At 39.5% G+C, this 15,833-nt stretch overlaps 1 protein-coding gene across 1 annotated transcript; it reads right to left on the bottom strand.

The window, feature by feature from the left end:
* Positions 1 to 9,032: 9,032 nt before the first annotated feature.
* On the bottom strand, positions 9,033 to 15,276 carry SNTN (sentan, cilia apical structure protein). The gene is made up of 4 exons (XM_060761016.2): positions 15,170 to 15,276; positions 13,795 to 13,829; positions 11,899 to 12,038; positions 9,033 to 9,256 (listed from the first exon to the last, which is right to left on the bottom strand). The coding sequence occupies exons 1-4, from the start codon at positions 15,274 to 15,276 to the stop codon at positions 9,098 to 9,100; spliced, it is 441 nt and encodes a 146-aa protein (XP_060616999.2). The 3' UTR covers positions 9,033 to 9,097.
* Positions 15,277 to 15,833: the final 557 nt, after the last annotated feature.

Raw genomic sequence — 15,833 nt, 5'->3', positions numbered from 1 at the left:
GCAGCTACTTCATTCTGAGCTCAAGAACAGAAAATGAAATGCCAGTGGACAACAAAAGTGATTTAAAGGTAGGCTTAAAGCTAACTGGAGATCAGCTGTTACCAACAGTGTCATGGATTTTGAAGAGACATGAATGGAGGGCAGAACAGAGAAATTTGTCAAGAGGAAGGCACATCAAGCCAACCCTTGTGGTGACTACCTTCCCTGTGGAAATCTCTGTCCTCATTTCAAAAGACCATGCAGATCTAGAACCTAATCTCTTTTTAGAGGGTATTCCAGAGCCGTGGAGTCATCACCGAGAAGGCCCTCTCTCACCCCCATCAACCGTGCTTGAGACGGTGGTGGGACCGAGAGAAGGGCATCCTCTGCAGATCTCAAAGCCCATGCCAGTTCATAGAAAGAGATGCGGTCTTGCAAATAGGTTGGACCTGAAGACTATAGGGCTCTATAGGTAATAACCTGCACCTTGAACTGAACCCAGAAGCTAGTCGGAAGCTAGTGGAACTGCTTAAATAGGAGCGTAGTATCTCCCTATAGCTAGCTCCAGTTAGTAATCTGGCAGCCAACCTTTGCACTAACTGCAGTTTCCAAACCATCTTCAAAGGCAGCCCCATGATTCCACCCAAGATGCATATTTCTAATGGTTGTATTATTTAAGATAGTTTTAACTGGGTTTAAATCATTTTGTTTTAGTTGATAAACCATCCCATATATTCCAATCTTTTGAAACTGTTGTTACTGTTACTTATTTTAAATTGATTGTGTTATGAGCCACCCTCTCCAGATAGATGGTAAGTTTTAAATATTTTAATAAAATAAATCACCATCATCATGAAGATGCTGAGTTCTAGGGTACACAGAGTGTGGGCATGGGGATCCCAGGTTCTTTAATTTCTCCCACATTGTCCGATAATATTATTCTCTCTAGTGCTGGGATTCTAAAAGTAGAAAATGTTCTAAAAAGGGAAGGAAGGATCTGTTTACAAGCCTGTGTTGGAAAGCTGGCAGCTCGCACTACATTTTTTCCCTTGGTACATTTCCAGGTACTAATATATACTCATTCCTGCCACTTTGCTTCCCTAGGAGGGGGGAAAGGCTAATTATATGGCATAGATCAATTTTTCTGGACAGATGCTGTGCTGCCTGATCTTTGACTGGGAGCCATTTCTTTGTGGAAATGGTTTGATTTGGGTTTTGTGTGCTTGTTTGTTGTAAGCACCATGGCATTCTTTGGTAATGACTTAAAGAAGGTGAAGAGGCAAACATCTATAGTAAGACAGGTTTTGCAGTGGAGATCATTCACCTCAATGTTTGTTTTGTAGTTTATTTAACCAGTGGTGAAGATGGCAAGCAGCCAGCTTCTCCTGCTCTTAGTTATTTGCTTCTTGAAATGTCTTTCAGGTTTTTTGGGAAAGCAAACAAAAATCACATATGGCACTTTCTGATTGTCAGAACATGATTGGACTAGCAGTTGCTCAAAGCAGGATTTTTGGAAATTTGTAGGGGCCAACAGCTCAAAGCCTAAGGAATATGAGAGGTTAGGTTGTTCGCATTGGTGAGTGTCTCACCAAAAACATAACCAAGCCAAACAAAACATTACCCAGCTCATTGAGATTAACACAACTGGTTAGTCTTTAGTTCCTACCTCTAATTGCTAAGAAGTTGTTAAGTTATAATATGTGATGAAGCTTCATTTCTATTAGGTGATAATGCTTCACAGGCTTCCTTTGTCTTAGAATTAGAAAGCTTCAGCCCCCCTCTCACTCAATATGGTTCAGCTACACTCTGAACAGGTATTCTATACTGTACACTATCCATTTTCTAGGGGAAAGCTGTATCATAATTTTGATAATTTAGATGATAGGCCACAGCAGGTAAGAAAGGAAGGGTCAAAGATTCCATTAGCTTAATTGGAACAGATCTTTTCTTTCCATGAATGGCTCTGGATATAGAAACCCCTGTGTCTGGTGGCTCAAATCATGGTGACTGAAATATGGCTTTGATTTACTTTACTTTGATTTCCCCATTGTTTTACCCAAAGTGAATTTGGGTGTTCCCATTTCTCTAATCTGGTGGTATACAAAGAGGGTGTGTGCAACTTCACTCCAATGGGTGCCTTTGACCACCACCAAATTCCCCTCCTTGCTGATTCCCCATTGATTTCATATAGATTGCTCTTGGAGATCTCCTGCAAAAAGTAAGAGAAAATCCAGCTGTATCAGGATCATTAGAGAAATAGCTGAAGGGATGTGCCCATTTTTTTTCCTCACACGACAACTAGAGATGTCATGGCCTGGCCTTGAGTCTCCAGTTTTTATGGGTCATCTGCAGGTGGGACATGAGGGTACATATTCTCCCATTTGAAGCAAGAGGAAAACTGTGTGCAGTTCTCCAGTTCAGCTAGTTTGCTACAGTATGTAACAATTGCAATTCCACTTGCCCAGAAGCTTGCTCCAGTTTTCAAGGATCAATAAATCTGTTGCAGAAAACTGAAAAGACTTTACATAAGGTCTATATATTTACTAAGTTGTTGTTATTCATTCGTATCTGACTCTTCGTGACCTCATGGACCTGCCCACGCCAGAACTCCCTGTCGGCCATCACCACCCCCAGCTCCTTCAAGGTCAGTCAGTCACTTCATTGAGGCTATCCATCCATCTTGCCCTTGGTCAGCCCCTCTTCCTTTTACCTTCCACTTTCCCCAGCATAATTGTCTTCTCTAGGCTTTGCTGTCTCCTCATGATGTGGCCAAAGTACTTCAACTTTGTCTCTAGTATCCTTCCCTCCAATGAGCAGTCAGGCTTTATTTCCTGGAGGATGGACTGGTTGGATCTTCTCGCAGTCCAAGGCACTCTCAAAACTTTCCTCCAACACCACAGTGCAAAAGCATCTATCTTCCTTCGCTCAGCCTTCCCTAAGGTCCAGCTCTCACATCTGTAGGTTACTACAGGGAATACCATGGCTTTGACTAGGCGGATCTTTGTTGCCAGTGTGATACCTCTACTCTTTACTATTTTATCGAGATTGGACATTGCTCTCCTACCAAGAAGTAACCTAAGTTAGCATCTTCCTTTCTTCCCCATCAGTGTAGAACCAGGGCTCATCTTCTGTTTTGCTGTGTTTGGCTAGAAATAAGTAGGCTAAATTAGATATTCCTTACCCCATCTCTCTAAGTAAATGATAAGGAATAATCCAACCATTCCACTTTGATCAGGAAACAACCCTTTTAACAAAGATTTCCAAACAGAATTTTTTTCTCTGTGTGTATGTGCTTGAATGACATGGACAAATGTGGTTGGCATTGAATCCATAATATTTAATGTCCAAATATAAGTATTGGGTTTGGGCCAGAAATCTCAAGGCCTACGTGATTTTGAACCAGCAACTCTAGCCATGATGCGCATTTAATCACCATCTCTTCTTGTAGGGTTAAAAAAGACAAAGAGGTAATGGTATACCTCATCCTAAGCTCTCTGAAAGAAAGGTAAGATAAAAATTAAAACAATGAAATCAAATCAATTATAACATAATTCTTCTGGAAACTGTAGGCCATTTGGCTCCAGATGCTATGAACTGATGAGAACTACAGGTTGCCACAATGCAATGCTTCTTCTGTCAGCTCACATCTAAATCTTTCTCTTAAAGCTTTCCTAATTCTTCTAATATTTGATAGTTTTAGTATACTCAGGAACTGAAGTTTTGTCTCTTTTCTAGTAAGTCTATACTTTTTTGTGTATTCTCATACATTAGCATTAAAGGTTGGAACTGAAGGGGCCATTCCTCCCATCCCAATTTCTCTTTCTTGCTGCTTGAAGTAAATAAGTGCACAGCAAAGTGCCTGGACCACCTGCAAGCCTCTTCTTAGGCAAGTGAGTGGAAATGAAGGGGTTGGAAGCCTTGGAGTAGCAATGATACCTTTATAGACTCTTAAGTGAATTTTCTTTCAAACTCATTACTTAGAAATTATGACTTTTTTCTTATAAAAAGAGGAGCATTTAAAAATATTTTTGGCATGGGTTGGCTTAAGATTTCTATTTATTGTTTGCACATTTTCAACTAAAAGCTCATCGCTGTACAGAAACTAATGCTATCTGAAACCCTCATAGGGCTCTTAAAGATTACATTATTTCCTTTAATACAGGGAGTGTAGTTGGACTTCAAGCTCAATCAGCACTCATTAGCATAGTCAATAATGAAGAGTGCTGGGAACTCCAGTTCAGTAATATCTGGAGGTCCACACAATTCCAAGTCTTCTCAGACCCAATAAAAGAAGGTGCTGCAGCTTTGACGCTTTGGTGATTGTCCTGCTTCGGCTTTAGCAAAAAGGACCAACTTTTCATCCCAGAGGAGGCAAGAAATGAGCTAGGTAGAGGGGTAGGGAGAAGGAAGGCAGTGGGACTATGCTTGGAAGAAATGTGGGGTCTCTAACAAATGTAGATTTTAAAAAATAAACCAGATGGGAATGTGGCATGCCAGCTGTGAAGACTCACCCGAGAACACCCTACTTCACTCCTGAATATTCATCTGTACCTACAAGGTTTAATATGCAAATATTTCAAGGTTAATTAAGATCTTAAAAGGAAGTGAAGCACAATGTTAGAGATTACAGCTCAGCTATATTTGCATGATGATTAAGATTCAAATCAAGAGATGAAGCTGATGTCTGAAAAATGCATCTTGTACCAAGGCTATGGCAAATAGGCAGCTGCTGAGCCTCCTGCAGGCATGCTGGCTGGTGACTCTGTGATAGAAATAGTCCACAAATAATCATAATCTGTTCCAAGGAGTACAGGTCAAGAGAGATGGTTCTGTTTCTCACCCACTTCATCTGGAAAGGGCAAAGTGCAGCACTCCACCTGCTTGTAGGATCCTACAACAAGTAGGTGGAGCCTTACACTCTTTCCACACATCTGCATGCCTTCCCTTGTACTTGGAGCTGCGAAGACCCAGGAGAGACCCTCACTTACACTCTAGCAGTTGATGCTTACTGCTGAGGAGCAGAAGGAAGAGGAAGCAGGCTGATGGTGAAGAAGCTGCTGGTTTCAGCTAAAAATAATTTTTAAAATGTGCTCACAGATTGGGGGCACTCTTATTTCACTTTCACTTAAAATTCAGAGCATCTGCATCTTCACTGTTTGAATTGTGTCCACCTTATCTTTCTTTGGCATCTCTTCACAAGGCTTATATCAACTGTCTAGGTGTGTGTGTGTGTGTTCAGGGTTACAAAATAGTCCCTTTGTGTATCCCATTTCCAAAAGGATAGATGTACACAAATGCCATACTTACTTTGCACATATGCCACTAGTGAGATGCTGCTTACCATGAGGACCAATATCATTGATCTCCAGCAAGGGGTAAATGGCTGTGCCCTGAATCCCATTGTTAAACTCAAGTGGAAACAGACTCTTTGAATCAACAAGATTTGCCAACTCACTATTCAACAATAAATTCACTGGTTCTGCTCTAGTTGGGACTAACCAATAGGGTTCAGGCCATCATATCCTAGATTCTATTTGAGGAAATTCAGTGCTCACAGAACTGCTGTCCTGCAAGTGAAGATATTCACACTCCAGCACCTCTGGAATCTTCCTTATAAGTTGCTTTAAAATCTATTCTGAGAGAAGGTCCAAGGGGCCTTCCACATAGACATATAACCCAGAATATCAAGGTGGAAAATCCCACAATATTTACTTTGAACTGAGGTTATCTGAGTCCACACTGCTATATAATTCGGTTCAGTGCATGTAATATGGGATTTAATTCAGTTGTGTGGAAGGAGCCCAAGTCACAGAGAAGGAGAGAGAAAAGTTGGCAAGGTTATAGCTGCCTTCTTCCAAGCCATATAGTTTAACTTTTAAGCCAGGGGTACCATTGACTTTACAATTACAATTGCATTTGTTGATCTGTTTGGAAGACTTTCTGACATCCATTACATACATTCCAAAGTTTTTCAGTTTAAAGTGATCATTTTGATGTGTTCTTCCTCATTAGGAACTTGTGCTCACTTGTTGCTTGGCCACTTCCTTTTGGCCACACTCTGAGGTTGCTCAGCCATGCATCTTCCAGTTGCATCTCTGAAATGTTGGAGGGTATGAGTAAGTAGTAGCCTTGCAACATTATTTTTATTCAGAAGTCCCACTGAGATCAGTGGGCTTTTCTTCCAATTAAATGAATTGGGGAGTATAGCCTTAAGAGATATAGCGGCTTGAGGCTGCTTTGGAGCTGTCACCCTAAAACCTGACATTTCAACGAATAGCATATGGGTAGAAAATGTTGCCCACTCCCTCCTACTCTACACTGAATGTTTCTGTACTAATTTTCAGGATATCTGAAAAGAGAGATTCCAGCTGTCACAAAATTGGTTCATAGCAGGTCTCCAAGTAGCTAGGAGGAAGCTAGAAGGACCAATTTCTGGATGCCTCGAAGTGTGTTTGGTGATATAATAAGCAAATTCAGTACTTTTCTGTGCTTTGCACTTTCACATTTCTTATTTAAAACATGAACTTTAATGGGTTTCTTTATTTTTAATGATAGCTAATGCATTAACAGTAAGTTTTAGAACAGAGTATATCTGTATTCACTGATATAAATACCATCAGGCTGAATTTACGTCTTTATGGTAGAATTAATGCAGCTTGACACTCCTTTGGTTGTCATGGTTCAGTGCTATGAAATCATTGGAGCTTTAGTGTTACAAGCTTTGTTTGCCAAATAATGCCAGTGCTTCATTAAACTACAACACCCATGACTCCAAAGTAGTGTCAAACTGGATTAGTTCTACAGTGTAGTTGCAACCTAAGGCATCAAATTAGAGCCCTTCCAGACAGGCCAAAATCCTTAGAGGAGCTGGGATTTTAAATCCTGGTTCTTGGGACTTAGACCACACATAAACCCCAAACCATGGGATTTTGCAGGGGGAGATGGCTACATGCCCTCCCAGTTGACCCGAGGTTGATTTCCCCCTCTCCAAAGCTCCTGACACGTCATTTTGACATGTCAGAAGCTTTCTCTGAGGGGCCTGAGGATCCAGCCAGGCCACTCCAATAAGTTTACAGGAGAAATGGGGGGCTGGGAGGGAAGGGTGAAGATGTCATCTTGTTCCTTCAGGCTCTTAGATTCCGAAGAATTGGAATGACAATGGGGATAGATCCCCAAGATTGTGGAAGGGGGTCTCAAGGGTCCCAACACCTGGGGAAATGCAGTAAAGTCCAGATCTTTTCAGGTGTTCTTTTTAATCCAGAGTAAATTGAGAAAACCCATTAAAAGTTTTGAGCCTATGTAGAAGGGTCCTTAGAACACAAAATTGCTGGAAAATAGTGATTCCAATCCCCAATCCAGTAAATTTGAATTTACCCATAGCAAATCTGAAGCAAACATAAATTTCCAGAACTATTCATTGCAAAACTTTGCTTTGAAAATATCAGAAGGAGATTCTGATAACCACTAGTTCATTGTTAAAACAATATTTAATGCTTTTTAACATTCCAGCTTTTTATAAGTTTTACAAAAGAAAACAGATCATGTAGAATGCAGTACTCTGGATTTGGAATGGTCAATTTATCCAACTCTAAATGATTAGTCAGTTTTCAAGTAAACTAGCATTTAGCTGCATAACTGCAGTATAACAGGCTCTTGATATTAACCACAGTCACTTCCCAACAAAGTTTGCTATAACTGTAGCCTAGTCGGTGTATATATCAAGGAGACTAAACTAATTCATTTCAGTATAATGTTGATTCATGCACTGACTTATACAAAGGTTTTGTCTAGATAGTGAAGAAGGGATTCAGATATCCTACTTCCGACTGTGTGTTCAAGGTAATGTGCAAGATAGGCAGTAGGCACTATTGTTATATATCCTAACCTACATGGAGATTCAGATGCAATTTAAAAAGGAACATATTGGAAGCAAGCCCTATGACAGTGCTTCTCAACCTGTGGGTTCCCAGATGTTTTGGCTTTCAATTCCCAGAAATCCTAACAGCTGGTAAACTGATTGGGATTTCTGGGAGTTGTAGGCCAAAACACCTAGGGACCCACAGGTTGAGAACCACTGCCCTATGAGGAGCAGTTTAGGAAGCTGAGTATGTTATCTTGGAGAGAAGAAGGCTGAGAGGGGACAAGATAGCTATGTTTAAATATTTGAAAGGATGTTACAGTGAGGAGGGACAAGCTTGTTTTTCTTTCTCCTTTGGAGATTAGGACATGGAGCAATTGATTCAAATTTCAGGAAAAGAGATGCCACCGAAACATTAGGGAGAACTTCTTGATGGTAGAACCTGTTCATCAATGGAATATACTGCCTGGGAGTGTGGTGGAGTCTCCTCCTTTGGAGTTTTTAAAGCAGAAGCTGGATGGCCATCTGTCAGGAGTGCTTTGGATGTATATTACTTCTTGGCAACAGGGTTGGACTGGATGGCCCTTGGAGTCTCTTCCAGGTCTGTGATTCTTTGTGCATCTGGGAATACACTGAATAACGCCTTCCACCCTGGCCCACATTATATGGAATAGGATGCATATTTTCATCCTATCTATACCTCAGTGTGACTGGGAATATGGATACCCTTAAGCAAGAATTGGAAATGTGCACCTTTCCAAATGTTGTGGAACACCCATCTTCCTTAACTAGCATAACCAATGGTGAGGGATATTGGATCCGATAATATCTGGAGGCATACACACCTGGAGGGTCACCCCTGCTGTAAGGCTCCTGGGGGTCACTCCACATAGTCCCTTTATGATGCATAATTGTCTTTATTAGTGCCACTACCTGATTTTTATCATTGCAAGTTTAATCAGACTATCTTTTACAGTTCAACCCTGGATGTATTTACAAAGAAGTAAAACCCACTGTGTTTGAAGAAATGTTTTCTTATATAAATTCATAGTTTTTAATTAGCAGAGACTAAACATGAGTTTGTGCTTCTCATTTCTTGTCTAAACTTGGATATTGAAATTGTGACCCAAGAGTCATTCTGACTTTTCTTCTGCAAATTTCTGATTATCTATTAGATAGAATTCTAACTCTAGCTCCGTCCCAAAATCATCTTCTCTGTCCTCCATTGCTTGGTTTTTGACTTCTATTAAATACTCTTAATCACTTAGTTTTTCGCACATTTTGGATCTCTTGGCGAAGGTCAGACAACAGGGTGAGACTAAGCAGCTGAACCATGAAATCTTCAAAGTAGATTTTGTCTTCTTTGTTCTCATCAAGAGCAGAAATTATTTCTTGGTATTTTGGTTTGGTTTCTTGACCCTGTAAAAATAATGTGAATTGTTTAATGACTGAAAATAGAAGGAACTTTCTTCATTACCAGTATACAAAGGAATATATTAAACAAAGGAAGTGCTTTCAGAAAGATTGTAAAATAACGCCACTTAAGGAAAGGTTCTAATTTTGCTCTATCACATCTTGGTTTAATGAGTTACAAGCAAGAGCCTTTTCACATTGCTACACAATTGCAGGTAGTCCTTGAGTTACAGACACCCAACTTACAAACCACTCAGAGTTACAAATGGGGGCGAGATAACAGGAACTGAGAGAAATCTACCCCTAAAAACAGGGTGTTTTTTGGCTGGAGCTACACTGAAAAAATGTACCTGTTCAAACTTACAAACAAATTCAGCTTCCAATGGTTATGGTTCAGACATCTCACCCCCTGATACTAGAACACATGGATGCTCAAGTCCTGTTATACACAATGGTGTATTGAATTGGCCTCCATTATATAAAATAGTAAAATCAAGGTTTATTTTTGAGATTTTTTGGGGGAATATTTTCAAGCTGTGAATGGTTGAGTTTATAGGTACAGAATCTGTGAATATGAAGGGTTGACTGTAATGAGAAGGAAAGTATTTAGATCAGCTTCAGAAATAATCCTGTGTTCTGTATGAAGCTGAGAAGAGCTTTGGATTATGTGAATCCAGGGTCTTTGATTTTGTTATTTATTCATTGAGTCGCTTCTGACTCTTCATAACCTTATGGACCAGCCCACATCAGAGCTTCCTGTCGGCCCTCACCACCCTCAGCTCTTTCAAAGTTGAGTCAGTCACTTCAAGGATAACATCCATCCATCTTGCCCTTGGTCAGCCTCTCTTCCTTTTTTCCTTCCATCATTATTTTCTCCAAAGTATCTTGTCTTCTCATTATAGCATGCATCACCTTGACAGCATCACCTTTCAAGATTTTAAACAGTTCAGCCGGGATCCCATCATATCTTGCTGCCTTTTTATTAGCAATGCTTCTTAAGGACCATTCAACCTCACTCCTCAGGATTTCTGGTTCTAATTCACTCACTACATCATCAAAGCTGTCCTCGATATTACTATCCTTCCTATACAGATCTTCTATATATTCTTGCCACCTTCTCTCTATCCAAATCATATCCATGAATGTACTCTTTCCCACATCTGATGTAGAAAATCTGGTGGTGAAATTCCAATAATTGTTTCACTGATGTCAGAACTCTCTTGAGTTGTGTGATGAGTATATCAGGACAAGGAACAGGAAAAAGAGATAGAAAGGGAATTTCAATACTTTCTATGTCAAACTAATTTCCATCAAGGGCCACATCAGACTTAAAGGGCTATTAAAATCATGGATACAGAGGGCTATTTCTTTTACATTGTGGTTGGTGCTCTTTAGTTTTTACCCAATTTGGGAGCTCTGATGTTATTGAATGACAACTCTAATCACTTTTTATTATCTGCCATGTGAATAATGGGAATTGCAATCCAACAGCACTTCTATCTCTAAGGCTGGGGAAAGATTAAAGGGTATTTTAAAGTCAGGCAGCAAAGCCTTGTATCAAAATTCAAACTCCAGTATACTGACTGAACTAAAAATCCTGCAGCCTTCCAGATGTTATTCTATCATAACTCCCATTGGTTATAGTCATGATGTCTATTGATGAGGAATATAGGTCCAGGATCTGGAGGGCCATGTAAAATGACATGATGGGCCAGATTCAGTCCACAGGCTTTGGGTTTGACACATGTGATCTGTGTGCTCAAAAGAGAATTTTGCTCAGACTGTACTGTTGAAGATATTCTGGTGTTTTGTTTTTAGTTGTGCTGAGAAGGAAGGAAGGGGCTATGTGTGTAAACAAAAAGATTGTTCATATCTTGGTTTATTAAGCAACTAGTGAGATATGATAGTCCAAATACAGTTTTTTCAGTTACTGTTAATTGAAACAAATATGCCCGTGTGTGTATGCCAAAGATCTAAATCTGTGAAAAGAACAAATATGGTGTGATGACTGATATTGATAATGCTGCAACAACTGTTATGAGAACTAGAACACAATAAAAATAGAAGTCTTTTTTCTTAAAGAAGGGGGGTGGAGGAAATTAATTAATTGAAAGCATCAGTATGAAGGCCAGAAAGCAACATAATCATATTAACATAAAAATAATGAACAGGCAAGAAAAGGAAGAATAGCACACTAGCTGCAGAAATGACCCATTAATCTAAATTAAAACCATATACAAATGTTCAGCTTAAAAATACTCTATAAATGAAATTGTAGGGGGGTGTGTGTGTGGTAAAGATGATGAACCAGGATATCTTCCATTTTAGGAGCACCATCTGTGACTAAACTGCCCATGGCTAGTTGTGTCCTGTAAATCCATCTCTTTTTGGTGTAAATGAGCCTTAATGTCCTTTCTATTGGACTTACCCTTTAAATAGTAATACTTCAACTGATCTAAATTTCCTTCCCCCCATTGTGTGTCTGTTACAGACTTAATCTTTAGATAAGTTAGTTAAGTTTTAGAGGGTGTCCTTTCACTGAGCCCGAAAGTTTGAAATTTTCCTTAGTCACTGGATGAGCTCACAAGTGGCAAGTTAAGGCTGAAAAGGAGTGGACTATCAAGACCAACTTATTTTGACCCTCTTACCTGCATGAAATGTATAAACTGGCTTTCGAGTAGCTGTTTTGCATCGGACTTGCTGAGTTTCCCATCTCCATCTGCAGCGTTGTCAAAAACCAAAGCTGCTGTTGCAATCGCTTTCTCAAGATCAGAGCCTTTCTCTAGAGCTGAGGAGGAAATAATTTTGGAAAGTCACCAAAGCAAAATGATTCTCTAGAAATATTTTGAGTCCAGGGGCATTCAGAAAGCATAGGTCTGACTTGGCTCTTCTATGATGGTGGCTTTCCAGTTGGGGCTTGGGCTGAGCCAGCCTGCTGTGGATGGCCTGTTGTTTTGCAATATGCCCATAATAGTAGCAGGTCTGTTCAATACTGAAGCAACTTTGTCACAGGAGTGGGCTATCATTCAGGCCTATGTGAAACCCAAGAGTTAAAGACTCACCACCTTTTGTTGTGTAATTCATATCCTCCAGGTTGGGACAGTCCCAATTAACCTTCTGTTATGCCATGTTTTTGGCTGATTTTTGGAATGTTCCAGTTTCTCTCCACTCCTGCTTCCTCCCTTTGTATTTTGATGTATATTAAATGAATTCAAACTTCAAAAGTCATTTGCACTCAGTTACCACATCAAGAGGAAAGGAGAACAGGGGTTGTTTTTGTGGGATCAGCCTAAGGATACAATCAGACTTGTAGGATTGCTGCTGTGCACTTGTTTACCGAGAATAATCCTAGGTTTAAAGAATATCCTGTATCTGAAGGGGCTGCCCAAGTTAAAGGTAGGGCACCATTCAAAAGGGAGATTGGGTTGGAGGCCTTGAAGCTGTCGATCAGCAAGCGAGTACATGGGCAACACATTGCACATACAATAACTCTATAAGAATCAAAGTGTTCTGAGAGAGTGACTAATGCACACATTTGATCAATCAAATATGGAAAAAATAACATATTAGAAACAACAACATATAAAATTAAAAAGACTTTGATGAGAAAATTCCCAAGAGAAAGAATGAACCCTAAAAGAAGGGATCGTCAGCAAAAGAATAGCAAAGACAAATTGATCTACAGTCAGCTCTCCCCATTTGCACAATTGACTTTTGAAGAACTTAAATATTCATGGATTTAATTAAAATACCCTCTCAAGCAATCTCTAGGACCTCCCATGTGATCTGGCAGAGGAAGACCACAGAGATATGCTGGAGGAGGTGTTTGCTGAAGTAGACAAAAAAAATCTGTTTTTTATTCACTATTTTGCACTTTTGCAGGGCTCCCATGCCCCTAACTCTAGTGATTGTGGAGAGGCTTCTATACTTTGGCCTTAAATCCTGGTTGTTGACCCCTGTAGATCTTAAAGCACTGCCACTTCAAGCTATGGAAGGCCACTATTGACTGCTCTCACGGAAAGTAAAAAGGGATAGAAATTTTGGTAAAGTTTCTTTCTATCCTGCTATTTTTTTCTAATTTAAGAGCATTTTCCCCACATAAAGGAATACTGAACACTGCAGTGTGGTCTGGTGCCTACAAGACTGAAGTGGGAAAGTCTGTGTTGACACCTCCCTCCTTGGCTGATGTTGAGCCAAGTCTAAGAGGTCCATTTATATCTGTGTCCAGTCTAATGTGTATTTTATGGTCCACCCCCACCTTGCAGATTTCTGAACCCCCAATGAAACTCTTCTGTAAATTAATTTGAATATGCCACATTCTTTGACCTGACTGACTTCTCCCCATTGCATTTTTGCCATGATGTGTGATCAGCTGCAACTTACTCTCTCCAGGGAAAATTATTCCCATTCGAAGCCTAAGAACTCCTTGGCTATTTGGCTTCAGGATAAAGGTGTTGTATACTCTGTGCAGTTGGTAACAGAAGAAAACATTGCTCTTCTTACACATCCCAAAATAAGTGGATGCATAGTGTGGACTGCCTTACCTTTTATGGAAGCCAACTGCTTGGGAATGGGAATACTGGAAATTAAACACAGACATATTATTGGCATATCTTGATGATTAATCCTGTTAGAAATTATCCACTGATCATATTTTTAAGAGACTCAAAAGTGTAATCTTATGTAATCACAGTTTTATTTTTTAATATTTAAGAGATCACTTTACAAAAAATTGTTCTAAAGGTATAAAAGTCTTCTTGAAATGATTGATTCTGTTATGGATAATTTGGAATAGCGAAATGGATTCTGTGCCAGAAGTGATAAATCTCTTCTGGGTTTAATCTTGGACTTTTTTTTAAACTGTCCAAGGTGCTGAATTCTGTATGTTAAACTAGACAGTGTAGTAGTTGAAGTGTTGGACCTAGATCTTGAAGACCAGGGTCCAAATGCATGCTTGTCCATGGGAAACTAGTATGTGACCTTGGGCAAGTCACCCTCTTTCAGAATAATAAGAAGGTAATAGCAACCCTCCTAAGAACAAATCTTTCCAAGAAAACCCTATGGTAGGTTTGCCTGAAGTTTGCCGTAAGTTAGAAATGACTTCAAGGCACACAATAACAACAATAAATGGGCTTAATATTTTGGATAATTTCTTTAAATTCTGAATAAACCTAGAAAACAGCTGTTCTAGAACTAAGGATATATGTGTCATGACTCATCATCCATATATGTGTTAGCTATAGCTAACAGTTGTATATTCATGGCTTCCCACAAAAAATGGGCAGCTTTGGTTTCAAATTCCACATCTGAACCTGTTGTTAAAAGTTTTTCAGGAATTCATGGATTGCTTCTATACATGGAGGGATACTGGACAGGACAAGAAAATTTGATATAGGAATTAGATAAGACAGGCTCTTAGTGTATTTCAAAGCTACAGGAAATTAGATCCACCAACAAGCTGGAAAAGTAATGAGTGGAAGACGAGTATACAAGAGCACTTGACTTGCAGAAATCCAGGCAGGGCACATTATGTTTGGTTTGTACATCACTTGCGCTATGATCCTGATCGGTCTTTGATAGCAGATCAGGAGGATATGACACCTATGCAGTTTGTACCTTACAGAAGTAAGTAGAGCATGCAAATATGAAGACAATAAAATAATTTGTTTTAAAATGTATTGAGAATTTGCTGTGGGAGAGTTTTCTTACTCTCCCTCAGGCTTTCAAAAATCAATAAAAAAGTATGATTACTTTTGCAAAACTGAAAGAAACTCATTATAGTCCAGCTCACAAGCTGTGAAATCTCTGGCTTGTTTGCTGCTCATATGTGCAAATACCCAGACATGCTATGTAAAGCAACCAAATGGATAGTAAATGGGGAATTACTAGAGAAGAAAAAAGAGCAAAGTTTTTACTCACTGTTTGGGCATTTTTGTTGAAGTGTTTCTTTTTTTGGTTGAACTATCCCCTGACTGATTAGGAGGGTTGGTTTTTTTATTCCCAGTACTGGACGTACAGCCACACATTTTCCCCTATGTTTGGGCAACTGTTTATAATCTCTAAGCAACTTAAGTGACTACAAACAGAGAAATACAAACCTTAGTACCATGGAGGGTGAAGGTGGAGCAACCAGTTTGCCAGCCAGGACTATCCATAATGGAAATGTTCTGAGATCTTTCAGTCTCTGGCTGAATAAATCAGTCTGAAAGGGAGTAACAAAACAACAGAGGAAACAGCAATGCACAAGGCTCAGTGTTTTTCCACACATGGTGTCAGAAAGGAGCACTTTGAATATTTTCTATGTGATTACTATAGAAAATAGTAATCACATAGATATGATTACTGGCAGATATGAATAAGGTGGAACATAGGGACAGAGTTCAAAATTCATTATTTCTTGCTGTTGTGTGCCTTTCTGACTTATGGCAATCCTAAGGTTAACTTATTGAATTTCCTGGAGCTGAGAGTATGTGATTAGTCTAAGATCAACTCATGGATTTCTACATATGATCAAGTCGGGAATCGAATACAGGTCTCAGCAGTCATAATTCAATGCTTAAACCATAACCCTATCTTGATTCAA

Source organism: Anolis sagrei, chromosome 2, assembly GCF_037176765.1.
Source record: "Anolis sagrei isolate rAnoSag1 chromosome 2, rAnoSag1.mat, whole genome shotgun sequence".
Taxonomy (NCBI): Eukaryota; Metazoa; Chordata; class Lepidosauria; order Squamata; family Dactyloidae; genus Anolis; species Anolis sagrei.
This window is presented reverse-complemented; position numbering and strand designations above follow the sequence as displayed.